Source organism: Salvia miltiorrhiza, chromosome 7, assembly GCF_028751815.1.
Source record: "Salvia miltiorrhiza cultivar Shanhuang (shh) chromosome 7, IMPLAD_Smil_shh, whole genome shotgun sequence".
NCBI classification, from domain to species: Eukaryota; Viridiplantae; Streptophyta; class Magnoliopsida; order Lamiales; family Lamiaceae; genus Salvia; species Salvia miltiorrhiza.
In genome coordinates, this window is record NC_080393.1 from 32,130,301 (window position 1) to 32,153,714 (window position 23,414).

Below are 23,414 nucleotides of genomic sequence, written 5' to 3' on the forward strand. Positions count from 1 at the left end.
TAGCTTGTAGAAGCCATACTATCAATAATGTTCCATGCATCAGAACTGCTCTTTTGAAGTAGAGAGCCACCTGCAGTTGTATCCATGTGCATCCGTGTACGCTCCCCGCAGGCATTGTAGAACATTATCACTAGCGTGCCTTCATCAAATCCATGGCTTGGGCACTTTCTGAGCTTCTCCTGATACCGCTCCCAAGTCTCCGCTAGCTTTTCTCCATCGTACTGTTGAAACTGCACGATGTCCATCTTCAACTTCAATGTAAGGCCAGGCGGATGGAACTTGCGTAGGAATGCATGAGCCAAATCCTCCCACACAATATTATTTCCCAGCTGCAGCGTATGATACCACGACTTCGCCTTATCCCGCAGTGAAAAGGGAAAAAGACGAAGACGGATAATGTCATCAGGGACACCATTCATCTTCACCGTGCTACACAGCTCCAGGAAATGTGCCAGGTGCACATTAGGGTCTTCGATCGCCTGTCCACCATATTGGCTCTGTTGAACCATCGTGATCAGACCCGTTTTCAGCTCAAAGTTGTTAACGTTCACCCGTGGGGGCTCCTGGTACACATACTGTGGTATGAACGCTTCATTGATTGCTGGTTGATTCTGAGCCTCTCTCGTCTCCTGTGCATCAAGCAGCTTCTTCAATTGCTCTTGCAGAGCTCGAATTTGGATTTGCTCAGGAGTAGCCATCGTATCTGCCTCAAATTGATCGTTCTGCTTCTTTAGATTGCGCAGAGTCTTGTTGATTTCAGGGTCAAACTCAACGAGAGGATTTCCTTGAGATCTAGTGTTCATACGCAACCTACAGAAAAACACTTATAAAAGTTAGAAAAGAAAAATAAAAACAAAAAAAAACTTGCAGTACTATAAAGTCCTATTGGAAATATTAAAGCAAAATCTAAACAGTCCCCGGCAACGGCGCCAAAAAGTTGATCACTATTTTATTAGCAACAAAAATACCGCAACTAACACGGTGTAATCATAGTATAAACAGCAATCGGATATCGTATCCACAGGGACTGTAAGACGAAATCACTCTATCTATCTCCTACATAGACTCTCACAATATGCAAGTAAAACGATTATGAAGGTGAATATTGAACTAAGATTAAAACGCAATTAACAATAATTAAAAGCACGTAGGAAAATTCGAATAATAAAGACAACTGATCCTAGGGTAGTAAATTCATTAACTAAATCCACATAATAAATCCATTAATCCTATGTACCAGTTTAATCCAGTTATGATGAGAGATCACTAAATTAATCAATTACTCTCGCTAGAGCAGCAACGATCGTAGATTAGTAAATTATCTATCTCCGTTAGGTCTCAAGAAAATCTACTAACTCCCAATAGCTCCTAAGAATAGCTCTCTATGATTCACCTATCTCCGCTAGGTCTCAAGGTTAAAATCATATCATACATTCCTGAATCCGCTAAACAGTTATCTCCGCTAGGTCTCAAACCGAATAGCTAAACATGCAAACTATTGATCAGATAATTCACAAGAATTTAAGCACCAGGAATTATGAATCATAAACTGGAAGGCACAAAGGTATTAACAAATAAATCACATAAATTCAATCAACTATTTACAAACCCTAGAATCAGCTAAAGGAAACTAGCCAGACATGCTAAAAGAAAACATAAACATAATTAAATAGAATGTAATTATTAAAACTAAATTGTATAAAAACCGAATGAAAAACGATTGTAGCGGCTTGAATCTTCAATCTTGATCCAAGCCTTGAAAACTGGAAAGCTCAAAAGTTCTAAAGCTATAAAACTGAAATATGAATGTTAAGAACTGAAAAACTAAAGCTGGGAACCCTAGATAGGTCTAAAGAGGACCTATTTATAGTCTTAGGGTGAAAAACCAAGTTCTAAACCGAAAATAACTTGAAAAATCGTAAAAACGCGGAACGAAAATAAAACACGCCTCAAAACGGCGACCCGTTCGGCGGTCGCCGAACTGGTCGCCGAAATCAGGCCATTTTGTACACGAAAACGGCGACCGCCGTTTTTCTCTCCGAAGGCCAAAATCCTGACAGGGAATTCGGCGACCTGGCCGGCGATCGCCGTCTTGGTCGCCGTTTCTCTCATTTAAATCACCAAAATTCGGCGGTCAACTCCCTTTGACCGCCGAACTGCTCATTTTCCGTCCCGACTCCAGAATCTTCGTCTTTTCTCGATTTTTGGGCTCGATTCTCTCAAAACTCTTCTCTTCAACATGTTCCTTACACTCCATGCTCCATTATCACTCAATTCTGCATCCAAACAGTCAAAACTACACCCAACCGTGAAATCTCGAAATAATAGTAAATGAACTCCAAACAATAATGAACCGGGTGTAAAATCGACTTAAACTACAGAATATAAACCATAAAAACCATGCAAAATGAGTGTTTATCATTATTCCACTTACAACACACTCAATCACTTTATTAAAACTCGTGTCACTCTCAAATGGATACTAAAATTTGGGGCAGAGGAAGTATTTGATAAGATAGAACAATAAGGAAGCAAAAAGTAAGGATGTTAGTTAATAGTCATGAATAGTTTAAATCTTCAAATTGAAAAATAATTTTATTCAAAAAATTAAAAAGATGAGATGAGAGAGAGAATTTTTTAAAATTGTAATCTTTAAATAAATATAACTTTTATATTTTAAATCAAGAATTTATATAAAATATATCAAATTAATATGCATATTAAATATTTTATGTTGGGACACAAAAAGATATATCCAACCTCCTGATTTTGATGATACCAAAACTATTAGAAAGTCTTTCTAGCTTGTATTTCTCTTATGGACTTAAGTGTTTTAGTCATCACTAGTTTAGACTGAAGATCTTAACTGAAGGCACCAGACTGAAGAAAGAAGGATGTTAACTAAAGCAGAAGACTAAAGATACATGATCAGCAGAGCCGATTAAAGGAACGACACTAAAGACTGCATACTCTCTGACTGATACCTTGAAAAGCATCGGTCCATTCATCAAGAAGCTAAAGTAGTCAACTACTGTACTTGACGCAATTAATGTTAAAGACAAAAACATTAAATCCCGAAGATATGAGATCGTTCTTCCTGACACAAAGCCTCTCCTGCTGTGTCACATCGGCCTGCAATACCATCTCCAAGAAAGAAGACTTTACTTCATTCAGACTCAAGGAGATCAGAAGATTGAATATTTGAGCCCAAATTAAATATTATCTCACAACGGCAAAATCCTGAAGACAATCTCCACCAATGGATCTATTCAAGACTCTACCTATAAATAGGTTCAACGTCCAAGTTCAATCTTCATCGATTCAAGCACACCTTGCTGAACCTCTGCCAAACTCGCAGTTCAGCCTACTCATTCTATTCCTTAGTTTGAATCGAAGAAGAGAATACACCAAGCCAAAATCAGTTACCTGATTACATATATTCTCTTAGAATCTCTAGACATTTCCTTGTAAATCTTAAGCCTAGATGTCAATGACAGAGAGCTTGTTCTCTGTAATTTAGTTGGTAGTTCAAACCCCTTTTCAACAGAGCGAAAAGAGTGTTTGAGAGTTACAGTTGTAGACTGTTGTCTTAATTCGAAGAGTTCTCAGTCCCTGCAAGTAAGACGAGTGAAGTCTTAGTAAACTTGCAAGATTGAGAAAAGAGACGAGAAGTCCAACCCAGTGTGTTGGCACTTAAATGATTATTTCAATTGTAAGGTTTGTTGTGCACCCGTAAGCACAAGCCTAGTGGTTGTCAGTCTAACTAGATGACCGTAGATGTAGGATGTATATCAGAACCACGAAAAATTCTATGTGTTCTTTATTGCTTTCAGTTGTCACTTTTCTTTTGTGCTTAATCTTTATTTCAACTGAAACTAATATACTTAAAGAGAGAATTCTGTAAACTGACAACCCAACCTTCAAAAAGGCTATTTTGTAAAAGATTGTTTTTCCGCTGCGTGTGTTATTGATCGAACTGACTAATCCTTGATTTGTCCGTGAGATCCATAACGCCTATATACCTTAACTCACACTAGACTGAAGTCTAAAATAAGATCAATTGTGTATTGATCTGCACCATCTTTAATTTCAGTCTAGTACAAACTCTCAAACTTGACACGCCTTGACTGAAATTTTGTGTCGTCTTATGCACACCATCAGTCAAGACTTCTTACTGACTATGAGAGTGAGTTTTTCAAAGAAGCTTTAAATGATTTATTAAAATTCAAAATTAGTCTTTAGGTGTATTCCCCCCCCCATACACCAGTATCACAACCCTCATGGACAGAATATTTTATAATTAGTCGAATTTCACAATTTTAAAAAGAAATAAATCAAATCAAATAAGAAGATAAAGAAAAATAAAGTAAAATGAAAAAATATAATTTATAAATAAACTTTCAATTTTATTACAACTATAAAATTATCAATCAATTTTAAAATCAATTGAAATCTTAGCTTTTTAATAGGACAAAGGTGCAGATTACCCCCTGAACTACACCTCCTATAACTTTTAGCCTCCCATACTCGGTCAAGGCGCGCTGACCTCCCTGAACTCCCGAAACAAGGGTACAAAAACCCCCCCGCGTTAAACGGCGCCTAAACACCGTTTTCTTTATAAAAAAAATTAATTATAGGCGGGCCCCACCCCATCCACACACGCAGGACTTTGTCTGCAAGCTTGCCTTCAATGCTGAAGTGGCTATCGGAGCCGACCGTCGGGCCGAAGCCCGTCGGGAATCTGATTTCGAGGCTGATTTGCTTGGTGCAGAGAATGACAGGCGGGATCTGAGATTTGAAGACGCCACGAATCTAGGCGATGACTCTCTGAGAATCGAAGGCCAGCGATCTGTCTCGCCGGAGAAGAACCGCGATGGCAGCGATTTCAAAAGGGATATAGGGCTCAGTTTGAAGAGTAGAGCCTAAAGTTGAAATGAGTCGAGAGAGAGAGAGAACAGACAGAAGGGGCGGCGCCAACGGCTGGGCACTGCTTCGTCGGAGAGGCGCCGCGACGGCAACAACCTCCAAGAGAAAAAGAAATAGAACTCGATTCTGTAGGGAACTTGCCTATACTTTTAGTCAGAGCTTAAGAACTGGAAAATTGAGAGGGGTGGACAAAGAGAGGGGAGCAGACCCGGTGTCGACCTCGCCAGATTTCTATAGGGCCGCGGCGGATATTGAGAAGGGAGGAGCTGATGTTCTGTCTTGATTTTGGGCAGCTGATATCACGTGAGGGAGAGAGAGAACCGCAAAAAAAAAAAAGTTAAACGGCGCTTATTAGTCGTTTAACGTGGGGGGTTATTTGCACCCTTCTTTTGGGAGTTCAGGAAGGTCAACGTACTTTGACCGAGTATGTGAGGCTAAAAGTTATAGGGGGTGTAGTTCAGGGGGCAATGTCAATGTGCACCTTTACCCTTTTTAATATAGTATAAACTTCATCATTGTCCCACATATACTAACTATGTCGTTATGGTGTGGATACAATCATAATAATTTATTAAATCATCTTAATTAACTATTTCTATATATAACAAACTTAGAGGCTAAAATATCGTGAACGTTTTATGTCATGTCAATATGAAGCACCATAGATTTTTATTGTGTCGTAGACCATATGAAACACCATATTACATGCTTAGATGGTTGATTCATTAAAAGACGACTATTATTGTTTAGATGTTATTTTAAATTTTGTTTTGATCATCAAATTAATATGCTAAATAATTAATCATTTGTGTTTTATTTTGTATTAAATGAACTATCTTTGTAATGTACATTTTGATTTATGTTATCATTAACTTAAACAAATACTGCACAACATATAAATGGAATATTGGGTTTAATTGTATCACCCAAAAGAAGAAAAAAAGGATTCTGAATATGGGCTCAATTAGAATGTGAGAATCCCAACTAAAAGAAAAGGAAAAAAAGAAAGAAAATAATGTGAGTTGCCACATAAAGAAGAGATAGGGATAATGAAGAATATCCAAAAAAATAAATAAAAAGAATAACGGAGGGGGAAAATGAAAGAGAATTTACAAAGAATAGGATAGACAGAAAAGCAAAAGGGAGGATAGGTCGGCCGACTAGTTAACTTTTGATGAGAATAAAATAGAGAAATCATACCTATTGTTCTGATATTTTAAGGGGTGTTTGGCCGAATTTATAATTTTTTAAAAATAATTTTTAAAAGAAACTTTTGATGGGAATAAAATAGAGAAATCATACCTATTGTTCTGATATTTTAAGATTGTGTTTGGCAGAATTTTTTAAAATAATATATAAATTTTTAAAAAGTATTTGATAAAATAAATTTCTAAAAAATTTATAAATTTTAAAAATAAGTTATAAGAGTTTAGAACATCCACATCGGTCGATTCATAGGGCTGACTCGAATGAGCTCACGCTATGAGTTGACCGATGGGAGAGGGGTGGCTCGAGCTCTGGCGCGATGAGATGAGCTTGACTCATCGTCTTTTATGGAAGACGTGTATGTGAAAACTCTAAATTTAAGTTATCTAATTCAATTTTAAGAAAATTAGTTTATCACAATATCAACATTGAGAAAGTTGAAAAATTCTAATTGTCTGATAATCATGTGATGATTTTCTGAACACTAATATTTATATATAAAATAAATTGAAATATAATAAATTTTTTGCATAATATATTTAAAACTAATTTATATATTGGCATGCCTGCATAAGTTTTGTTTTTTATTTCTTCGACGTGGCAAAAATATCTTTGGTATTAAATTAATGATAATACAAATTGACCAATTAATTAATAAACATTTTTCACTAGCTAGGTATATGCTTCTTTATAGATCTAGATGAGATGATTCTCAAAATTTACTTTTGATCTTTAAAACTTCAGATGAGATAACGTTAAAAAGTCAAAGGTTGTCTATCAAGCTCCATACGATATGTACTCAAAACACAGTTTTACTCCAAACAATATGATGCTCATGAGTTAGAAGTGGTTTGTCAAGCTCCAAACAAGATGATGCACATAACTTAATTCCAACATTTTAAGCTTTAAATAAGATAATACCTTAACACTCAACTCCGATCTTTCAAGCTCCAAATAAGTGATGTTTAGAACTCGGCTCTGATTACTCAAATTATAGATGGGATGATGTTTACAAGTTAGTTATGCTCTTTCAAGCTTCATACGAGATGATGCTCACAAGTCATTATAGTTTTACGAGCTCCAGTTTTTATCTTTCAAGCTCTAGATTATGATGCTCAAATGTGAACTTATTTTTTAATAGCAATTTCATTTATCATAGTATTTACTCTTATAAAAATATGTTAACATTATCACTTTATAATATATAGATTGTTTAAAAATTTGTTAATATATCAAAAGTTTAAAATTATTACGCCAAAGGATACCCGTCGAATTTCGACGGGTTACCCACTAGTAGACAGAAAAGCAAAAGGGAGGATAGGTCGGCCGACTAGTTAACTTTTGATGAGAATAAAATAGAGAAATCATACCTATTGTTCTGATATTTTAAGGGGTGTTTGGCCGAATTTATAATTTTTTAAAAATAATTTTTAAAAGAAACTTTTGATGGGAATAAAATAGAGAAATCATACCTATTGTTCTGATATTTTAAGATTGTGTTTGGCAGAATTTATAATTTTTTAAAATAATATATAAATTTTTAAAAAGTATTTGATAAAATAAATTTCTAAAAAATTTATAAATTTTAAAAATAAGTTATAAGAGTTTAGAACATCCACATCGGTCGATTCATAGGGCTGACTCGAATGAGCTCACGCTATGAGTTGACCGATGGGAGAGGGGTGGCTCGAGCTCTGGCGCGATGAGATGAGCTTGACTCATCGTCTTTTATGGAAGACGTGTATATGACAAGCGCCAAAATTAAAAAGAAAAAAAGAAAAAAAAGCCAACCCTGTTTTTTAGAATTGCGGTTGTCGTTAAAGAGAAGCATGAAGAAAGCAGAATGAAGATGAAGCAGCGTTAGCGTCAATAAATGATAATTGGGTTTGAGCTTCTGTTAAGAAAAAGAGAGAAAAAGTTTGGGCTTTTGTTTTTTAGAATTGATATTAATAGTTTTACTTATTTTAATTTTTTTAATCATTGTAATTTTTCAATTTTTATGTCTTTAATTACTATAGTTTGGGCTCTATTACTAATTTAAATTTATGTATTTTAAATTTAGTAATTTAACTTAATGCAATTTAAATTCAATTAATTGTGTTATTTAAATTTGTATCAACTTAAATTAAATAAAAAAGATAAAATCAAAACTAATTCTATAGAGTCAACTGGATGAGTGACACCAATGCAAGCATTGACGCATAAGTGGTCCCGGAGCATGGATGAAACAGTAACTAACTCAATTAATGTGGATGCTTTTAAAAGCTCCACTAAAATTAAGTTCATCTACCCCAACTTTTTTGAATTACAAGATACATCCATATATTATATAATCAAATAAGCTACTACACCGCACGCAGGTGGAGACTTTATATACTCCCTCCATCCCCCAAATAACTTCCTATCCAATTTGTGACATTACACCACCACTAATAATATTTTATTTATTTTTACTTTTCAACCTTTCACAATTTTCGATATTAATTATGACACATCGTCACCATTTTCAATAATAATTATAATATTTTTTCTCCATTACCAATATACTTAACAACTTTTCCTCAAACCTTGTGTCGTCCCCTATTAGGGAGTTATTTAGGGGACAGATGGAGTATTATATAATCAAATAAACCACTACACTATATGCAGGCAGAATCTCTACATCACACACATATATACTACACCGTACTCAGGCGGGGACCTCTACACCACACAAATATGAAAAATATATTATGCCGCATGCAGGCGGGACTGAATCCAAGACTTCTCACAAAGAAGAGTCTTTGAATGTCTCAACTTTGCCACTTAAGATAAAGTTCATTGGCTTCATCTACCCCAATTTATTTCTCATTATCTTACTAGCAACACTCATTTTACAAAAATACCTCAACTATGATTTATTATTTTTATTATATATTATTCTAATTTTATTTTTATATGATTTTCTTTCTCTAACTATATTTTTCTCTCTTTAGCTCACAATTCACTCTCTAACATATAACTTCAATAATCTTGACACTTTAATCATTTATAAATTTCTAAAATATTTTATAAGCTCTTCAAATTTATAAGCTTTTTAAAATAAATTTAGGCAAATACCCTCTAGGAGTATTTTTCATAAACATTTTAGTGTTTTAAACGTAACAAATTCATTTTTACCGCGATTAGATAGCATCGTACAGATATTTTTATACAAATAAAAAATTTATATGTCGCGTCTGATCTAAAGTTTGGAATTTGGTCTGAAGTTAGAATTCGAATTGATATTTAAAATTTACCTGCAACAGCAACTTTTAGTGTAGCACACCAACTTTTTTAAAGACTAAAATATGTGATTCAGTACATTTTTGTGACGCTGTATAAATATTAAATACCAAAATATTACTTTTCAAAATTTGAGATAATTTTAGAATTATATTTAGACGTTGGGATAATATGGAAAAAATACCTTCAGAATATCCTGAGAGTAACTGGGCCACGGGCCTACAGGCCCACTCCTCTGCTTCTTGAATCAAATTTCTTTAATAATTATTAAAAGAACTAAAAGAAGCTACTTTTTTAAAATATTAGCAAAACACTAAATGCTGAATCTAATTCTTCAAATCTGCCCTTTACAGAAAAATAAGAATAAAATGAAATCGACAATTCTGAAATGAAAATTAATTAATCTAATCTAAATTATATTTCTATATACTTTACTTTACTCAAACCCCAAAATAATATTCCGCATACTTTATAGAGTTTTGCATTTTATTCCTCGATTAATTATTATGTGAAGAAGAGCATGATTGAACATGGATGATTAAGCTTTAAGTTATATGTTAATTAATTCCATTTATTTAACAAGGAGTGAAAAGCGGAGATCTGAGTCATCTGACGGTTAGGCCGAGGAGAAGGAAATTGAAAATACGTGTGCGGCACAGAATAAATAATGGTATTTTTTATTTTAGTTAATTTCTTCACTTTTATAGACACCACTTTAATTCTTTCTACACTCCCCGAAACACTCTCGACACGCACCTCATCATCTACCTTCCCTTTCTGCGTTAGCATTTCTCTCTTAACATTTTCACTACACATTGCGATTCATCTTTCACTTTCGTTGTTCATCACATTCATTCGTTTCTGCTGCTTGATTCTTGCAGATAGTTTGAGCCAAGATGGGAACGTTCAAGGTTGCTCGCATCCAGACTTCTCCAATTGATGGCCAGAAACCTGGGACTTCTGGTCTTAGGAAGAAGGTCTTCATTTTGTTTATTTTTTGCGTTTTCTCATTCCTGATGATTCTCGTGCTATTATTCCCTATGGCTACTGATTCTTTTATGGGAAAGGGCTCTGCAGCTTGATGCTGCGATCGGATCTATGCATTTTCCACATACATAAATATATCTATATATACAGGTGTGTGTGTGTTTATTTGGTGAAATCGTCGGCTGGATAGGTGTTCTGGAATTTTAAATGTTCTGTTTATGAGAAAAGCTGTTTAAATCACTGAGGGCTATTTTCTAGTATGATTGCGGAAATGAGCTGTAGATCTGTTAAGCCTAGTAATAGAGTTCGAAATGTTTGTGATATGATTAAAAAGAAAAAAATCTGTCTTTGTCCTAATGCCAAGCCAAGCTGGTGTGGTAAGTCAACATTTTGAGTTGCCAAATTCAATCTGTTCGGAGAATCAGGATTCGGAAACTGTTCTGGTGGAAGGCCTGGTTTTTGCATTTTATGAAAAAGATCATAATGAAGTATCGGGAACAGTCTCCTGGTGAAATTTCACACACACAAAAAAAGAAGAAGCAATTTCAATAGTCAGGAAGGTGGATGCCTTGGTTTAGTGATAAGGATGATTTGGACTAATTACACATGTGCTCGATGCCCTATAAACTGTTTCTAGGACATGCCTGCATCGTTATTGATGTGGGTATCTTTTAATTGCATCAGGCTGATAACATTCATTATAAATCAAACTGGGCTTTTAACTTCTGCAAGTGAGTCATAAACCTAATGAATACAATGCTGTTTCTATACAGGAACTTAGATAACTTCCGTGACATGTTTTTCCGTTGTATTTTTCAATTATAAAGACTCAGTAGATGTCTTAGCGACAAGATTAACATGTTGTAATAACTAATAAGCTGGCATGTTAAAAGGAAAGGACATCTGGATTGTAAAGTTCTCGTTGCCAACAGAAATATATAGAAAGTTCTAGGTGTTATCATTTTTAGTTTTAGGTTGTCTGATGGATTTCATTGTTTACCATCTCAATTCTTCCAAATATCTTGAGATCTAGTGGATCTGAACAGATGCGTGAATACTAAATCATAGTTACATTGTATAGATTTGAAGTATCTCCTTTTCTGAGATTTGATTTTTGTACTCTGCCTTTATTCTTTTCATTTCTTGAAACTAAATGTGCATTTATGACTTTTATTTCTGAGTTTTTATCCAAATGGATTTTCATTTCCACGTTAAAGGGTATTATTCTCAGAATTATGAGTGAAACGAAAGTGAATGCAGGCATCACACCAACCTTCCCTGAAACAAAGAAAGTCTTGCTTTCACCCTTGGTATAATATAACAACAATGTTTCATTGTTACCCATGTTGGTCATGGTGTTGCCAGGATCACATTGGCTTAGTAGTCATAAATGTTAGTCTTACAGAGTTCACTCTGAAACATAGAAGGCCACCATATGTTGAAAGTTCTTTTTGTAGAAAGAACTATTAACTTTCCTTTCAAATAGGTTGCAATGTGCTTTTTTATCTTTCAGAATGGGCCTGCATTCTAACTACGTTTGTATGTTCTTTGGGTTTAGAAGCTTGGCAAAATTGTTTCCTCTAGTTGATTCGGAAATAACTTTTTGTACTGCATGGTTCAGGTGAAGGTATTCGTGCAACCCCATTACTTGGAAAATTTTGTCCAGTCTACTTTTAATGCCCTTGGAGCTGATAAAATCAAAGGTATATGTTTTAGCATTTGCATGCGCTTGGTTTTAATTAGTTAGTTTGAGCTGTGCTCTGATATGGTGTAATTTTGAAATAAGATGTACAATTTACTCTCTGATATGATGCAAGCAATATTAAGATGGACAAAAAAAGGCTTTAATATGCATGAATTGCAAATATTCCAGTGTGTTTGCTTTAAATTTTAAAAAACTCACATCTACCTACTTTTAATGCAAGCAATACAGAAATCATAGCTTTGTTTTCATAAACTATAGGTGTAACGATACTCTTAAAATGAGTCTTGTCATTGTCCTGATTGAGACATTTTAAAATAAGGGTAGCCACTAGTCTACCCTCAGAATTATCAGTTGGTAAAATTATAATAGTTTATTAGCTTTTGAGATTGGCACTCGTGGAACCAAGCCATCAACTGGGTGGAAAGTTATTTCATTTGTGAGAACTATCTGACTGGATGTCTCAGTATTTAATATCTGGAGTAGATTTCTGTGAAGTTGTTTGAACTGATTGATAATATTTGTTGTTATTGGAATTCATTACTGGGAATCTCGAAAAAAAAGTTCAATATGCTTGGAGAAGCCTCTATCTTAAATACATTAAGCATTCCATAGCTTTTATTTTACATTTTTTTCATACCCTAACAGGCACATCAGCTCTAGTTTTCTCTTTTGCTGTCATATGTTTATACCTCTTGCTGAAAACTCTTCAGGTGCTACACTTGTTGTCTCTGGTGATGGCCGCTACTATTCGAAGGATGCTATCCAGGTGAGATGCCTTATCATTTTATCATACAGTCATTGATAGGTTAATCAAGGTTTCTCACCCTGTTTATCATATTCATGTAGAAGAGTTTTGACCTTATTTGTTTAGGGTTTTGGCTTACAGTAGCTCTCAGATTTCTGGCATTAGGGTGAAAAATGTGTATTCCTTTTAGTTAGGTGAAAACTATTATTTATTGCTCTAAATTGTTTGAATGATGGAGGGAAACCCTGATTTCTGTATAGCTATAGTGCTTCAGACTCTTAGTAATAAAATAATCGACAATAAGTAACATCAGTGGTGTCTTCAATTTTGGACTTTATAGACTCACTTTTGACCCCTATGCTTTTTATGTATTGATTGATGTTTGATCTTGAATATGATATAAGCACTAAGTAGTTGTATCAAATGGCAGATCATCATCAAAATGGCTGCTGCAAATGGAGTAAGGCGTATCTGGGTTGGTCAGAATGGGTTGCTATCTACTCCTGCTGTGTCTGCTGTTATACGTGAAAGAGTAGGCGCTGATGTGAGTAATCAATTTAATTACTCCATAATGACCTTTTACTTTCTTTGTAAAAATCTTAATAAAGAAAGATTAAACAATTAATATCTTGAACTTTGTCAGGGCTCCAAGGCAAATGGGGCATTTATACTTACAGCAAGCCACAACCCAGGCGGGCCAAATGAGGTGTGCGCCTGAATTACTTCTTTTTTTCCCTTTCCTCCGGTCGTTGTTATTGGTGTGCTTGTATATGCTTGCATTTCAGCTTGAGTCAGTTTCATTGTCTACTGATTATGCTTGCAAGTCTTTATTTCCTAGCAACACCTGCAAGAACCTCTTTCCACTTTGTTTCTCTAACAGTTTTTAAATTTACATCAAGCTCAATGCAAGGAACATGTTATTATTCTTTCCAGGTTCTGTGGCTGTTTCTAATTCAATATCTTCTGTTATATTAATAATTGTATACAATTTCAATAGAATCCAGTCAAAGACAATATCTTCAGAAGAATACACTCTTTCTTTCTTGTCCCATTAATTATCGCATGGACATGTTATGCTAAAACTGGCTCATTAAATCAGCATTTCAATTCCTTATTTGCTTTCTTCTGTTTGCAAGGATTTTGGAATCAAATACAACATGGAAAATGGTGGACCTGCACCAGAAGGAATCACTGATAAGATCTATTCAAACACCACCACAATTAAGGAGTACTTGATTGCAGAAGGCCTACCTAATGTATGATTTTTTTCATGGATATGTATCGTGAGAAATGAGAATAATGATAAATCAATAAAATCTACAAATAAGTCAATATTACTCACGAATAGCTGTATCCAGATAATATGGTTAAATCTCGCCCCATCCACGATTGGAACCCAGACGAGAATGCCTATTCATGCGTGTTTGCACGCATTCTCAACTCTCAAACACATTTAGCATTCTCAACGGAACCTTTCTTTCTCTCTCTCTCTCTCTCTCTATATATATATATATATATATATATAGGGTTGGGATACATTGAGAATGGTATCTTTCGTGAGAAATGACACTGATGAATAAGTCAATATAAATCTACGAATAAGCTGCTTGTAATGCGCGAATAGCCGTATTTAGTTAATGTGGTGAAATTTTTGCTCCCTTCAGGATTTGAACCAAAGTGAGAATGGCTATTTGTGTGTTACATTGATTTATTCGTAGATTTATTCTCATTTCACACGATTAATTTGAATAAATATCAGTCATAGGATTTGAATATCTCACGTTCTGGATTCATTCTCATTTCTCACCATATTTAGTCATTTTCACCGGATCCTTTCACTCTCTCTCTCTCTCTCTCTGTATATATATATATATATATATATATATAGCCCAAATATGCATATCTGAGGTTGAATCACCTTTCTTTTTTGGCTAACAGTTTTCTAATGAAATTGCAGGTGGATATCTCCAAAATTGGATTAAGTAACTTTGCTGGTCCTGATGGGCAGTTTGATGTTGACGTTTTTGATTCAGCAAGTGACTATGTCAAATTGATGAAGTATGTATCTCAATAGGATTGCCATAAAACTCATTTTTCCATTAAGTATAAGCTATATGATTCCCTTGAAAGGCAATGGTTGGTGCTGAATAAGGGTTAATCCAACTTTTTTAAATATGTACATGTCAGGTCTCTCGAATCTTTAGTGCTGTCAAGCCTGTCATTTCTCACTAACATGTTGTAAACTTGTCTTGCTTATTGCTTTCCAGGTCTATTTTTGATTTTCAGTCTATTAAGAAGTTATTGTCATCTCCAAAATTCACTTTCTGGTATTACTCTGACTCCCAATTTGATGCCATTTTCGAATATATTTCAAATTGATTTGTTTGGATGAGGCCTATTCTGATTGCATAATCTGTGCTTTTGCATTTGGTAGCTATGATGCACTTCATGGCGTTGCTGGAGCTTATGCTAAACGTATATTTGTGGAAGAGCTAGGTGCGAAGGAAAGCTCTTTGCTTAATTGTGTACCCAAGGTAAATTTCTTTATTCAACAAAATTGTAGTTATAGTGTTGCTTTATTGACATGATTTTATTCTCTGTTCTGCAGGAAGATTTTGGCGGAGGACATCCCGATCCTAATCTGACATATGCAAAAGAACTAGTAGCCCGTATGGGATTGAGCAAGTCAGACAACAACCCGGACCCACCAGAGTTTGGTGCGGCTGCTGATGGAGATGCCGACCGCAATATGGTTCTTGGAAAAAGGTTGGTTTCTAAAATTTAATGTTGATTGAACAGACTTTTTTAACTTGTTATTATTCTTATTCTGAATCATTCTTATTTTGATTTCAGGTTCTTTGTTACTCCATCTGATTCTGTTGCTATTATAGCTGCAAACGCTGTACAGGCGATACCTTACTTTTCTGGTGGTCTAAAAGGAGTTGCAAGGTTCTGATCTTGCTTTCGCCTTTTGTAATCTTTTGTCTTTGGTTGTATTAGTTTACTCCTGCATGCTGATGCATCTATTATTCCCCAATTCCCATTAATGTCTTACAAGAGACGAGTCATTCATCTCTCAGTCACATCTTCTTAATTTAAATTCTGTTACAAGATGAAATCTTATATGATCCATTATTCTCCTCAGGAGCATGCCCACATCAGCTGCTCTTGATGTTGTAGCTAAGCACTTGAAACTGAAATTCTTTGAGGTACTATGTCATGTGAATATTTATAAAATGGTCATGCATTGGATTTTGGAGGTCTAATAATGTTATATCCATGAAGGTGCCAACTGGATGGAAATTCTTCGGCAACCTGATGGATGATGGAATGTGTTCAGTTTGTGGTGAAGAAAGTTTTGGAACTGGTAGGATCTATGTTGCATACAGAACCGTTGTAGGAAGCAATGTCCTTGAACATTTTTATAATATTCATTAACAGGCTCAGACCATATACGTGAGAAAGATGGAATATGGGCTGTGTTGGCTTGGCTAGCTATTCTTGCCTATAAGAACAAAGACAATCTAGGGGGAGATAAACTTGTCACTGTTGAAGACATTGTGCGCCAGCATTGGTCCACATATGGGCGTCATTATTACACTCGATACGATTATGAGGTAACGATGCATGATATGTTTTTTCTCCTCTTAAGTGCTTATTGCTTTGAGGAATGTAGTAGTTTGCATATTTTGCTTATTAATTCTTTTTTACCATCCTATGAAGAATGTTGATGCTGGTGGTGCCAAAGAATTGATGGCTTATTTGGTCAAGCTGCAATCGAACCTAACTGAAGTCAACAAGTAAGCCTCTTGCCTCTTCCATTCACTCCTAAAAATTAGAGCCTTTTATTTGTTTAACTGCTTTCTTTCCCTTTCTCCTGGCTTTGTGGCTTTTCTTCTAAATGATTTCTATCATGTGATAAACTTTAGATGAAAGTAGGAAGAAACTTAGTAAGGTTCTTATGTCATCCATATTTAAATGGTGGAAAACCTAGATAAGTTTATGTGGTTTTAATTGGTAACTTGGAATGAATCTGTCATTTAGCTTGATTGAAAGCAATAACTATTGATCAAAGATGGAGTTTGTTTAATTTTCTGTCATTTAGCTTGAATGAATCTGTTACCAAGCTTTGTTCTATTTGCATGGTCCAAAATCTCTTTGCTAGAAAAGTTTATTACTTGATGCTGTGTTTCAGTGTGGTCAATGCTTGATGATTACTTATTTTGAGGTCACTGCATGTATGCTGCATCTCATTTCTGTTATGGTAAACTATACGTGTCATATATTTCTATGAATATGACGTAGTTGCATCCTGTCCTGTCTGCATTTCTTTTCATATTTTTCTCTGCCACGGTGAGAATTCAGTAAGGGTGTGTTTTCTTTGGTTGTAAATTTATCATGAGAAAAGTTGGGTTAATTTTTTTTTTTCTCTCTTTAAATTTCTTCTTTCTTTTAACTCATTTTCTACAAAATAGAATTTCATCCTTTTTCGTTCCTCCTTTTCACTCCAATGAAGGATAATATTATCTCTCTATTTTTGGTGTGATAATATTATCCCTCATCGGAGTAAAAAGGAGGAATGAGAAATGGTGAATTTTTTTGTTTAGAAAATGAGGGACAATAAAGGAGGGATTTAAAGGGAGAAATTTTGTTTATCCCTCCTTTTCTCATGATAAATTTATAATCAAAGAGAACACACCCTAAAAGTAAAAGATCTTTGTAGTTGGTTTTAACTTCTACCTTGTAGCTTGAGATCTATTCTTCCACTTTTCTTACTCTTAATTCTGTTTTAATTTTACGCATCTGTTCCAACAGCATTATAAAGGGAATTCGGTCAGATGTCTCAAAAGTTGTCAATGCTGACGAATTTGAGTACAAGGATCCCGTCGATGGTTCTGTTTCAAAGCATCAGGGAATCAGATATCTATTTGAAGATGGATCTCGATTGGTAAGTTACTCCCTCAAAATATCTGTAAACACAGTTTCAGGAAGTTACAACATAAAACTTTTTACTATCCCGTAAATTTAATATTTGAGTATGATACGGTATCAGGATCCATTGAAAGTAGTGAGTGATATACACTAATAATTCACCAGGTTTTCCGACTCTCTGGAACTGGATCGGAAGGTGCTACTGTCCGTCTCTACATAGAGCAGTACGAGAAGGATGCATCCAAGATCGGGCGAGAATCTCAAGAGGCACTTGCTCCTCTAGTAAGTGCTGGAATTTTGCATTGATTCATGTTTACTTATTTATTGTATTCCACCCCCAAGTCTTCTATGATGCAAGCCAAGGCGCGAACACTCAATTGTTCGTATTCCTCCTATACAGGTTGAGGTTGCTCTTAAGCTTTCTAAGATGCAAGAATTCACCGGCCGGTCTGCTCCCACTGTTATTACATAGATGTTGCAGACACAGTGCTGAGGAGTGAGTTTGTAACTCGACATCGTGATCGTTACATAATTTTGTTGAGAAAAATAAGCAATGCAATAACTATACCAATTCGGCATTGCATACACAGGCATGGAACCGTGTACTGAACATGGTCTATGTACCTTGGTATGAGGGTTATGAATTTGATTTATCATTTCATCACCCCCATTTTTATTCTGAATGGGAACATAATACATAATATAGAATTGGTTACCAATAAGTAAAAGTAACCATTTAAAATAAGGCATACTTCTGAATAATGGTTAGGACCGTAAATGAATAGAGCTACTTGCAAGCTATTCGACATTCGGCTCCAAAAAGCTCGTTCGGAGCTCGATTCGATAATAAACGAGTCGAGCTCGAGATTGATTTCGAGCTCAAAATTTTTATCGAGCCGAGCTCGAGCTTGACAGTGCTCGGCTCGTTGAGCTCGCGAACATGTTGTTCGCGAACCTTTAGTCGAGCATTCAATCGAGTTAGTACACGAGCCTTAAATGAGTCGAACTCGAGCTCGACCAACATTAATTAAAAAGATTTTCTTAAATTTACAATAAATTCGAGCTTGAATATCATATATACGAACATCTAACGAGTCGAGCTCAAGTTCAAATTCGAAATTACCGAGCATCACCTGAGCCGAACTCGAACCGAGCTCGAGCTTGGTAAGTGGGTGACGAGCCGAGCTCGATCATCAAGATAAAAGCTTGAATCGAGCTCGAGCCGAGCTCGAACACCCGAATATTTAAACGAGCCGAGCTCGAGCCTGCTAGTATTCGGCTCGTTTACAGCCTTAATTCATGTTTGTGTTCTTTATTGTTAGATATATGTTTTAAGGGATATCAGACAAATATCACATCCTTTTCTTAAAGAGTGAGGTGTGGCTCAAATCGTCCTGACAACGAAGAAAATGTAACAATTATAAGCAATCAAATATTTATGGTTTAACAGGAATCTATGAACTTAATTTTGGTGTCAGCTATTTGATTTGAACTTCGTAAAATATTTTTCTTCCACTGTAGCTTCATTCTTTCGAAATCTAACTTGAAAAATTATTTTACGGGTGAACTTAATCAGATACTATTAGATGCTAAATTTTTTTATCTGAGTTAAAATTAGAACAAATATTAGATGCTAATTTTTTTTGTAAGTAAAATTCTTTAAGCTACACACGAGGGATGCAATCCAACAAGGAGACAACAAGGATAAAAAAAAAACCTATCCTAGTACGTTAAGGCATAAAGAGGGATTCCAAATCCAATCACTGAGATTATAACAAGAAAATGAGAAAAGTTAGAAATTCAAAATTAGAATCTAACTTTAATCTTCTCGACTAAGTCTTCACTGCAGCATGCCGCGTTCTTGAAAACCACCTCATTTCTGTGTTGAGCCATTTAATGACCTTTCATCAACTTGCATGTGTCAAGCATAACACTACGTTTGTTTACACATAAGCTAGGCCGGCTAAAAAACCGGGTTTTTGGCATAGTTTAAAGGTCAATTATCGAATTTTTTTATTTAAGATAAAAGTTGAAAAGCGAACCTCGAAAAGGGCCTCTTCTTAGTGATTCATGTCAAAAAGACGGGGTTTTGCAACTTTTGAAAGTACGTCGAAGTCGTGTATGCACGGGAACGGGATTTATAAGTAGCCCAAGACCCGAGAGCCCACAAATTCCAGACCACACAAACCCACATTGCCTTCCACATCCTGAAAAATCTTTTCTTCGTAGCAATCATGACTTGTGAAATGGCTAGATGCTAAAAATTTTACCTGAGTTAAAATTTAAACAAATTTCCGAGGTTCAAAATATTTTAGAGTTAAACTAAACTTGAGATCGTAAGTAAAAAAAATGTCAAAGTTAGAGATCACAAACAACAATTAAACCAATATTAAATTCCAATCACCAACATAAAAAAAGTAAGTACAACATGGTACATTTGTCACTCTTCCCCATCTCTTATCTATAGCAACATCAACATGGTATATAACCAAATAACACATTTACATCATACAACAACTGCCCACAATCAAATTAAACCCATCACAGGCCAGACGTAAACGGCACACCGGTGGCCGGAATCCAGGAGTCTCCGGCGAGGAAGTTCCGGACGGTGAATCTTCCGGCCTCGGCCGCATCCCGTATAACATGAAATCCGGGCCACTTGACCCTCCCCTTAGTACTCCCACCAACACCACTATTCATATATTCGCCATAATACAAAGTAGACAAACCAAAATCCCCACTCCACGGCAGCCATCCCGCCGGATCAATCACCCCATCGATCATACACTTGGACAAAACAGTCCTCGAGTATTCCTTCCACGGCCTCCCTAAATAACTCCTATACGAATTCTGCACGCCTCTGAGGTCCGGCGCCGCCGTGATGACGGAGTTATGGATGACGATGCCCGTGATTTCGTTAGGGTCTTTTCTCCCTTGGGCGGTGACGGTGTTTTTCTGGTTCATCATGGGTCTCCTCACGTAGATGTTGCAGTTTTGGAGGAGCGCCACCGCGTCCCCGAAGATGAAGTCCACCGTGCCATAGACGTCGCAGTCGCGGTAGAACTGTCGTTGGGAGTGGACGTAGAGGGTGTCTTGGTAGCCCTTGAAACTACACTCGAAGAACACGGAGAAGTCGGACCCCGACCGGAGGGCCACCGCTTGGTGTTTATGGGCTCCGGCGGTGTTCTCGAACGTCATGCCCCTTGCAATGAAGCCTCCGCCGGAGACAGCTGCATGTACATGCATAAATATATATATGAGAGGTATTAGCTAGGTTACAATTAAATTTTTAGTTGTGATTAATAAATTATAGTTGGAAATTGCTTAACCCTAATTGGAACGAATGGATGCACCACTACATTTGGATGTACACAAGATTTGGCTTTTATGGATGGGGTTGTTATTATTGATTTTAATGATATGGTGTACAACAGTTGGTGTTATTGATCATAGACAATGTGACATTCATAAAAGCGATCAGTTAAATCATAAATGTTAGGTAATGCACTGTTCTGACCTGTTGACTACTGGGATTTTGTCGGCTTTCATTAAGTTTACATAAAAGATTTGAATATTGAGCTTTAATTGTTGCTTAATCGTATATCCTTACCCTCTAATTAATTAATGACATAATGAAACGTCCAAGAACGAACAAATTGTATTAATTATAAGCATGTATAGTTCTAATAAAATTTCTTGTAATAGGGATGTTGATAATGCATTAAAATCAAGAATTCACTAAAAAACAAAAAAAGTTTCTATTAGTGACATGATTTGGTAACTAATATTCGTATTATAAAAATTAATGACGTTTGAAACTGTAACTATTAGTGATTAGCTACATCATCAAATGTCAATAATTTTTATGACATATATAATAATTACCGGAACTCGTGTCACGTACTATTATTTTTTTTTTTTGAGTGATTGTGATGATAATCTCACCAAAAGTTGCAGAGCGGAAAGTGGTGAAGCCATCTTGAACATTCCTATCACCACTAACAACAGTTGCATCAATCCCATCTCCAATCAACATCAAATTCTTCATCGATCTCTTGATCTCAACGTTTTCTCTATAAACACCCTTTTTCACATATATAACAAACCTCCTTAACCCTCCTCCTCTTCGCTTAGCCGCAGCCAAACCCTCAGAAATCGTCGTGTAGTCGCCGGAGCCGTCTTGCGCCACCATGATATCGGCCTTGATGGACCCACCCGATGAGCGGAGCAGCCTCCGGTCACGGGCCGAAACCCAATCGGGGAAATAGTCACTATCTCTCTTCTGCTTAGAGGTAGATGAAGACGATATGGCCTTATTGATGGCTAGTGAATTGGCTAGGGTTTTGGAGTAGTCAGCAAGCATGATTTGTAAGGATTCCAAATGCGAGGACATGTTGAAATCAAGAAATCCACTATGGCATGTTTGCTCATTGGCGATGGCTGCACTCAACCATGTTTGTGCATCAATTTTGGAGACGATGGATCGATTGAGTTGGTAGATTGTGTCTTGATAGAGCTCCAAGCAGTCATCCCACGCTGATCGCCCTAGCTCATCGAATGAACTCCACTCCATCTCTGAGATGAGCTTGTGGGCTTTTGCAGCTTGTGCTAGGGTTTCTCTAAGGCTTAGCTGGCCTAAATCGACGTCGTTTTTATCTAGGGTTTCATCAGAGAAGGTGGTTTGCAGAGTGTTGCAGAGTTCGGGGTGAGGTGTGTGGGTGCAAATTGAGGTCGTTGCATTGCCACATTTTGCCAATCTAAAATGTGACAAAAGTATGTGAAAATATAGGAATATTGCAAGAGTAGAAAGTCGTTTATCCATGCAGAGAGAGAGAGAGAGAGAAGAGAGAGATTTTGTGATGAAGCTAAAATAATGTTACAAATAGTTAGGGTGTAGGAATTGGAGTCGTTATATTTATAGGGGCAGCTTTTATTTGGGCACCATGTGAATCAATTTGTTTATTTTATGTGTGAACAATACCAAGTTTAGTTAAGCCTGATAACGATAGATGACCTGAGACGTGAATGGAGCACTTAAAGTACTTAATTAGAGTTCTACTTTGTAATTTATTAAAAATAATACTAATAAAAAATAAGAAATATAAATATAAAATATTGTTTTATTTATTTTTAATTTTTTGGAGCGGGGAGTGCTTCAACTGAGCCTAGCGCGCGCACCTGGATCCGCCACCGGGAAGAAGTTTTATTACTCCAATATTCGTTCCACTAAAAGTGGCATGTATTTCATTTTGGGCCGTCCCACTATAAGTGACCTATTTCTAAATTGGACTAAAGATCCAAGTCGACTTAATTATTTTTTCTTGGGTCTTTAAAAGAACGTAGGATGATACGTGCGATGCATATAAAATTATACTATATATATGTAAAAATTTAGATTAACCTTATCACAATCTAAAAAAAATAGATATAAATGAATCTAAATTAACTGATCAAGTATATAGTTAAAATACACACCATAATAATAATAATAATAATAATAATAATAATAATAAATTTAGGGTCCTAGCTATGGTTGGGCCGAATAGCAATGGATGCGTTGGCGCTGGGGACAATATATAACTTAATGAAACCGGATCATTAATTAAATCAAGCAATTTTCTGCCTTACTGATCTAAAAGTCGTCTA

The 23,414-nt window shown here is 35.8% G+C and overlaps 2 protein-coding genes across 2 annotated transcripts; one reads left to right on the plus strand and one right to left on the minus strand.

Moving 5' to 3' along the window:
* Positions 1 to 10,063: 10,063 nt before the first annotated feature.
* Positions 10,064 to 18,429, plus strand: LOC130995931 (phosphoglucomutase, cytoplasmic). Its single transcript, XM_057921439.1, has 19 exons — positions 10,064 to 10,177; positions 10,278 to 10,373; positions 12,005 to 12,086; positions 12,799 to 12,854; positions 13,264 to 13,377; positions 13,477 to 13,539; positions 13,970 to 14,089; positions 14,791 to 14,891; positions 15,101 to 15,160; positions 15,268 to 15,367; positions 15,442 to 15,599; positions 15,687 to 15,782; positions 15,979 to 16,042; positions 16,119 to 16,200; positions 16,275 to 16,450; positions 16,557 to 16,633; positions 17,649 to 17,781; positions 17,931 to 18,047; positions 18,166 to 18,429. Exons 2-19 carry the CDS (start codon positions 10,293 to 10,295, stop codon positions 18,235 to 18,237), a joined length of 1,752 nt encoding a protein of 583 aa, XP_057777422.1. The 5' UTR covers positions 10,064 to 10,177; positions 10,278 to 10,292; the 3' UTR covers positions 18,238 to 18,429.
* Positions 18,430 to 20,143: 1,714 nt separating this feature from the next.
* On the minus strand, positions 20,144 to 22,702 carry LOC130995939 (pectinesterase-like). The gene is made up of 2 exons (XM_057921448.1): positions 21,714 to 22,702; positions 20,144 to 20,998 (listed from the first exon to the last, which is right to left on the minus strand). Exons 1-2 carry the CDS (start codon positions 22,588 to 22,590, stop codon positions 20,307 to 20,309), a joined length of 1,569 nt encoding a protein of 522 aa, XP_057777431.1. The 5' UTR covers positions 22,591 to 22,702; the 3' UTR covers positions 20,144 to 20,306.
* Between the last annotated feature and the right edge of the window lie 712 nt (positions 22,703 to 23,414).

What these genes read in the sequence shown, in the direction of transcription:
- LOC130995931 (XM_057921439.1), top strand. Translation starts at nt 10,293, where the DNA reads ATGGGAACGTTCAAGGTTGCTCGCATCCAGACTTCTCCAATTGATGGC. An exon ending in GTGAAAGAGTAGGCGCTGAT is followed by an intron (nt 13,378 to 13,476) that starts GTGAGTAATCAA and finishes GAACTTTGTCAG; the next exon opens with GGCTCCAAGGCAAATGGGGC. An exon ending in TGCTTAATTGTGTACCCAAG is followed by an intron (nt 15,368 to 15,441) that starts GTAAATTTCTTT and finishes TCTGTTCTGCAG; the next exon opens with GAAGATTTTGGCGGAGGACA.
- LOC130995939 (XM_057921448.1), bottom strand. Translation starts at nt 22,590, where the DNA reads ATGGATAAACGACTTTCTACTCTTGCAATATTCCTATATTTTCACATA. An exon ending in TTTCCGCTCTGCAACTTTTG is followed by an intron (nt 20,999 to 21,713) that starts GTGAGATTATCA and finishes ATGTACATGCAG; the next exon opens with CTGTCTCCGGCGGAGGCTTC.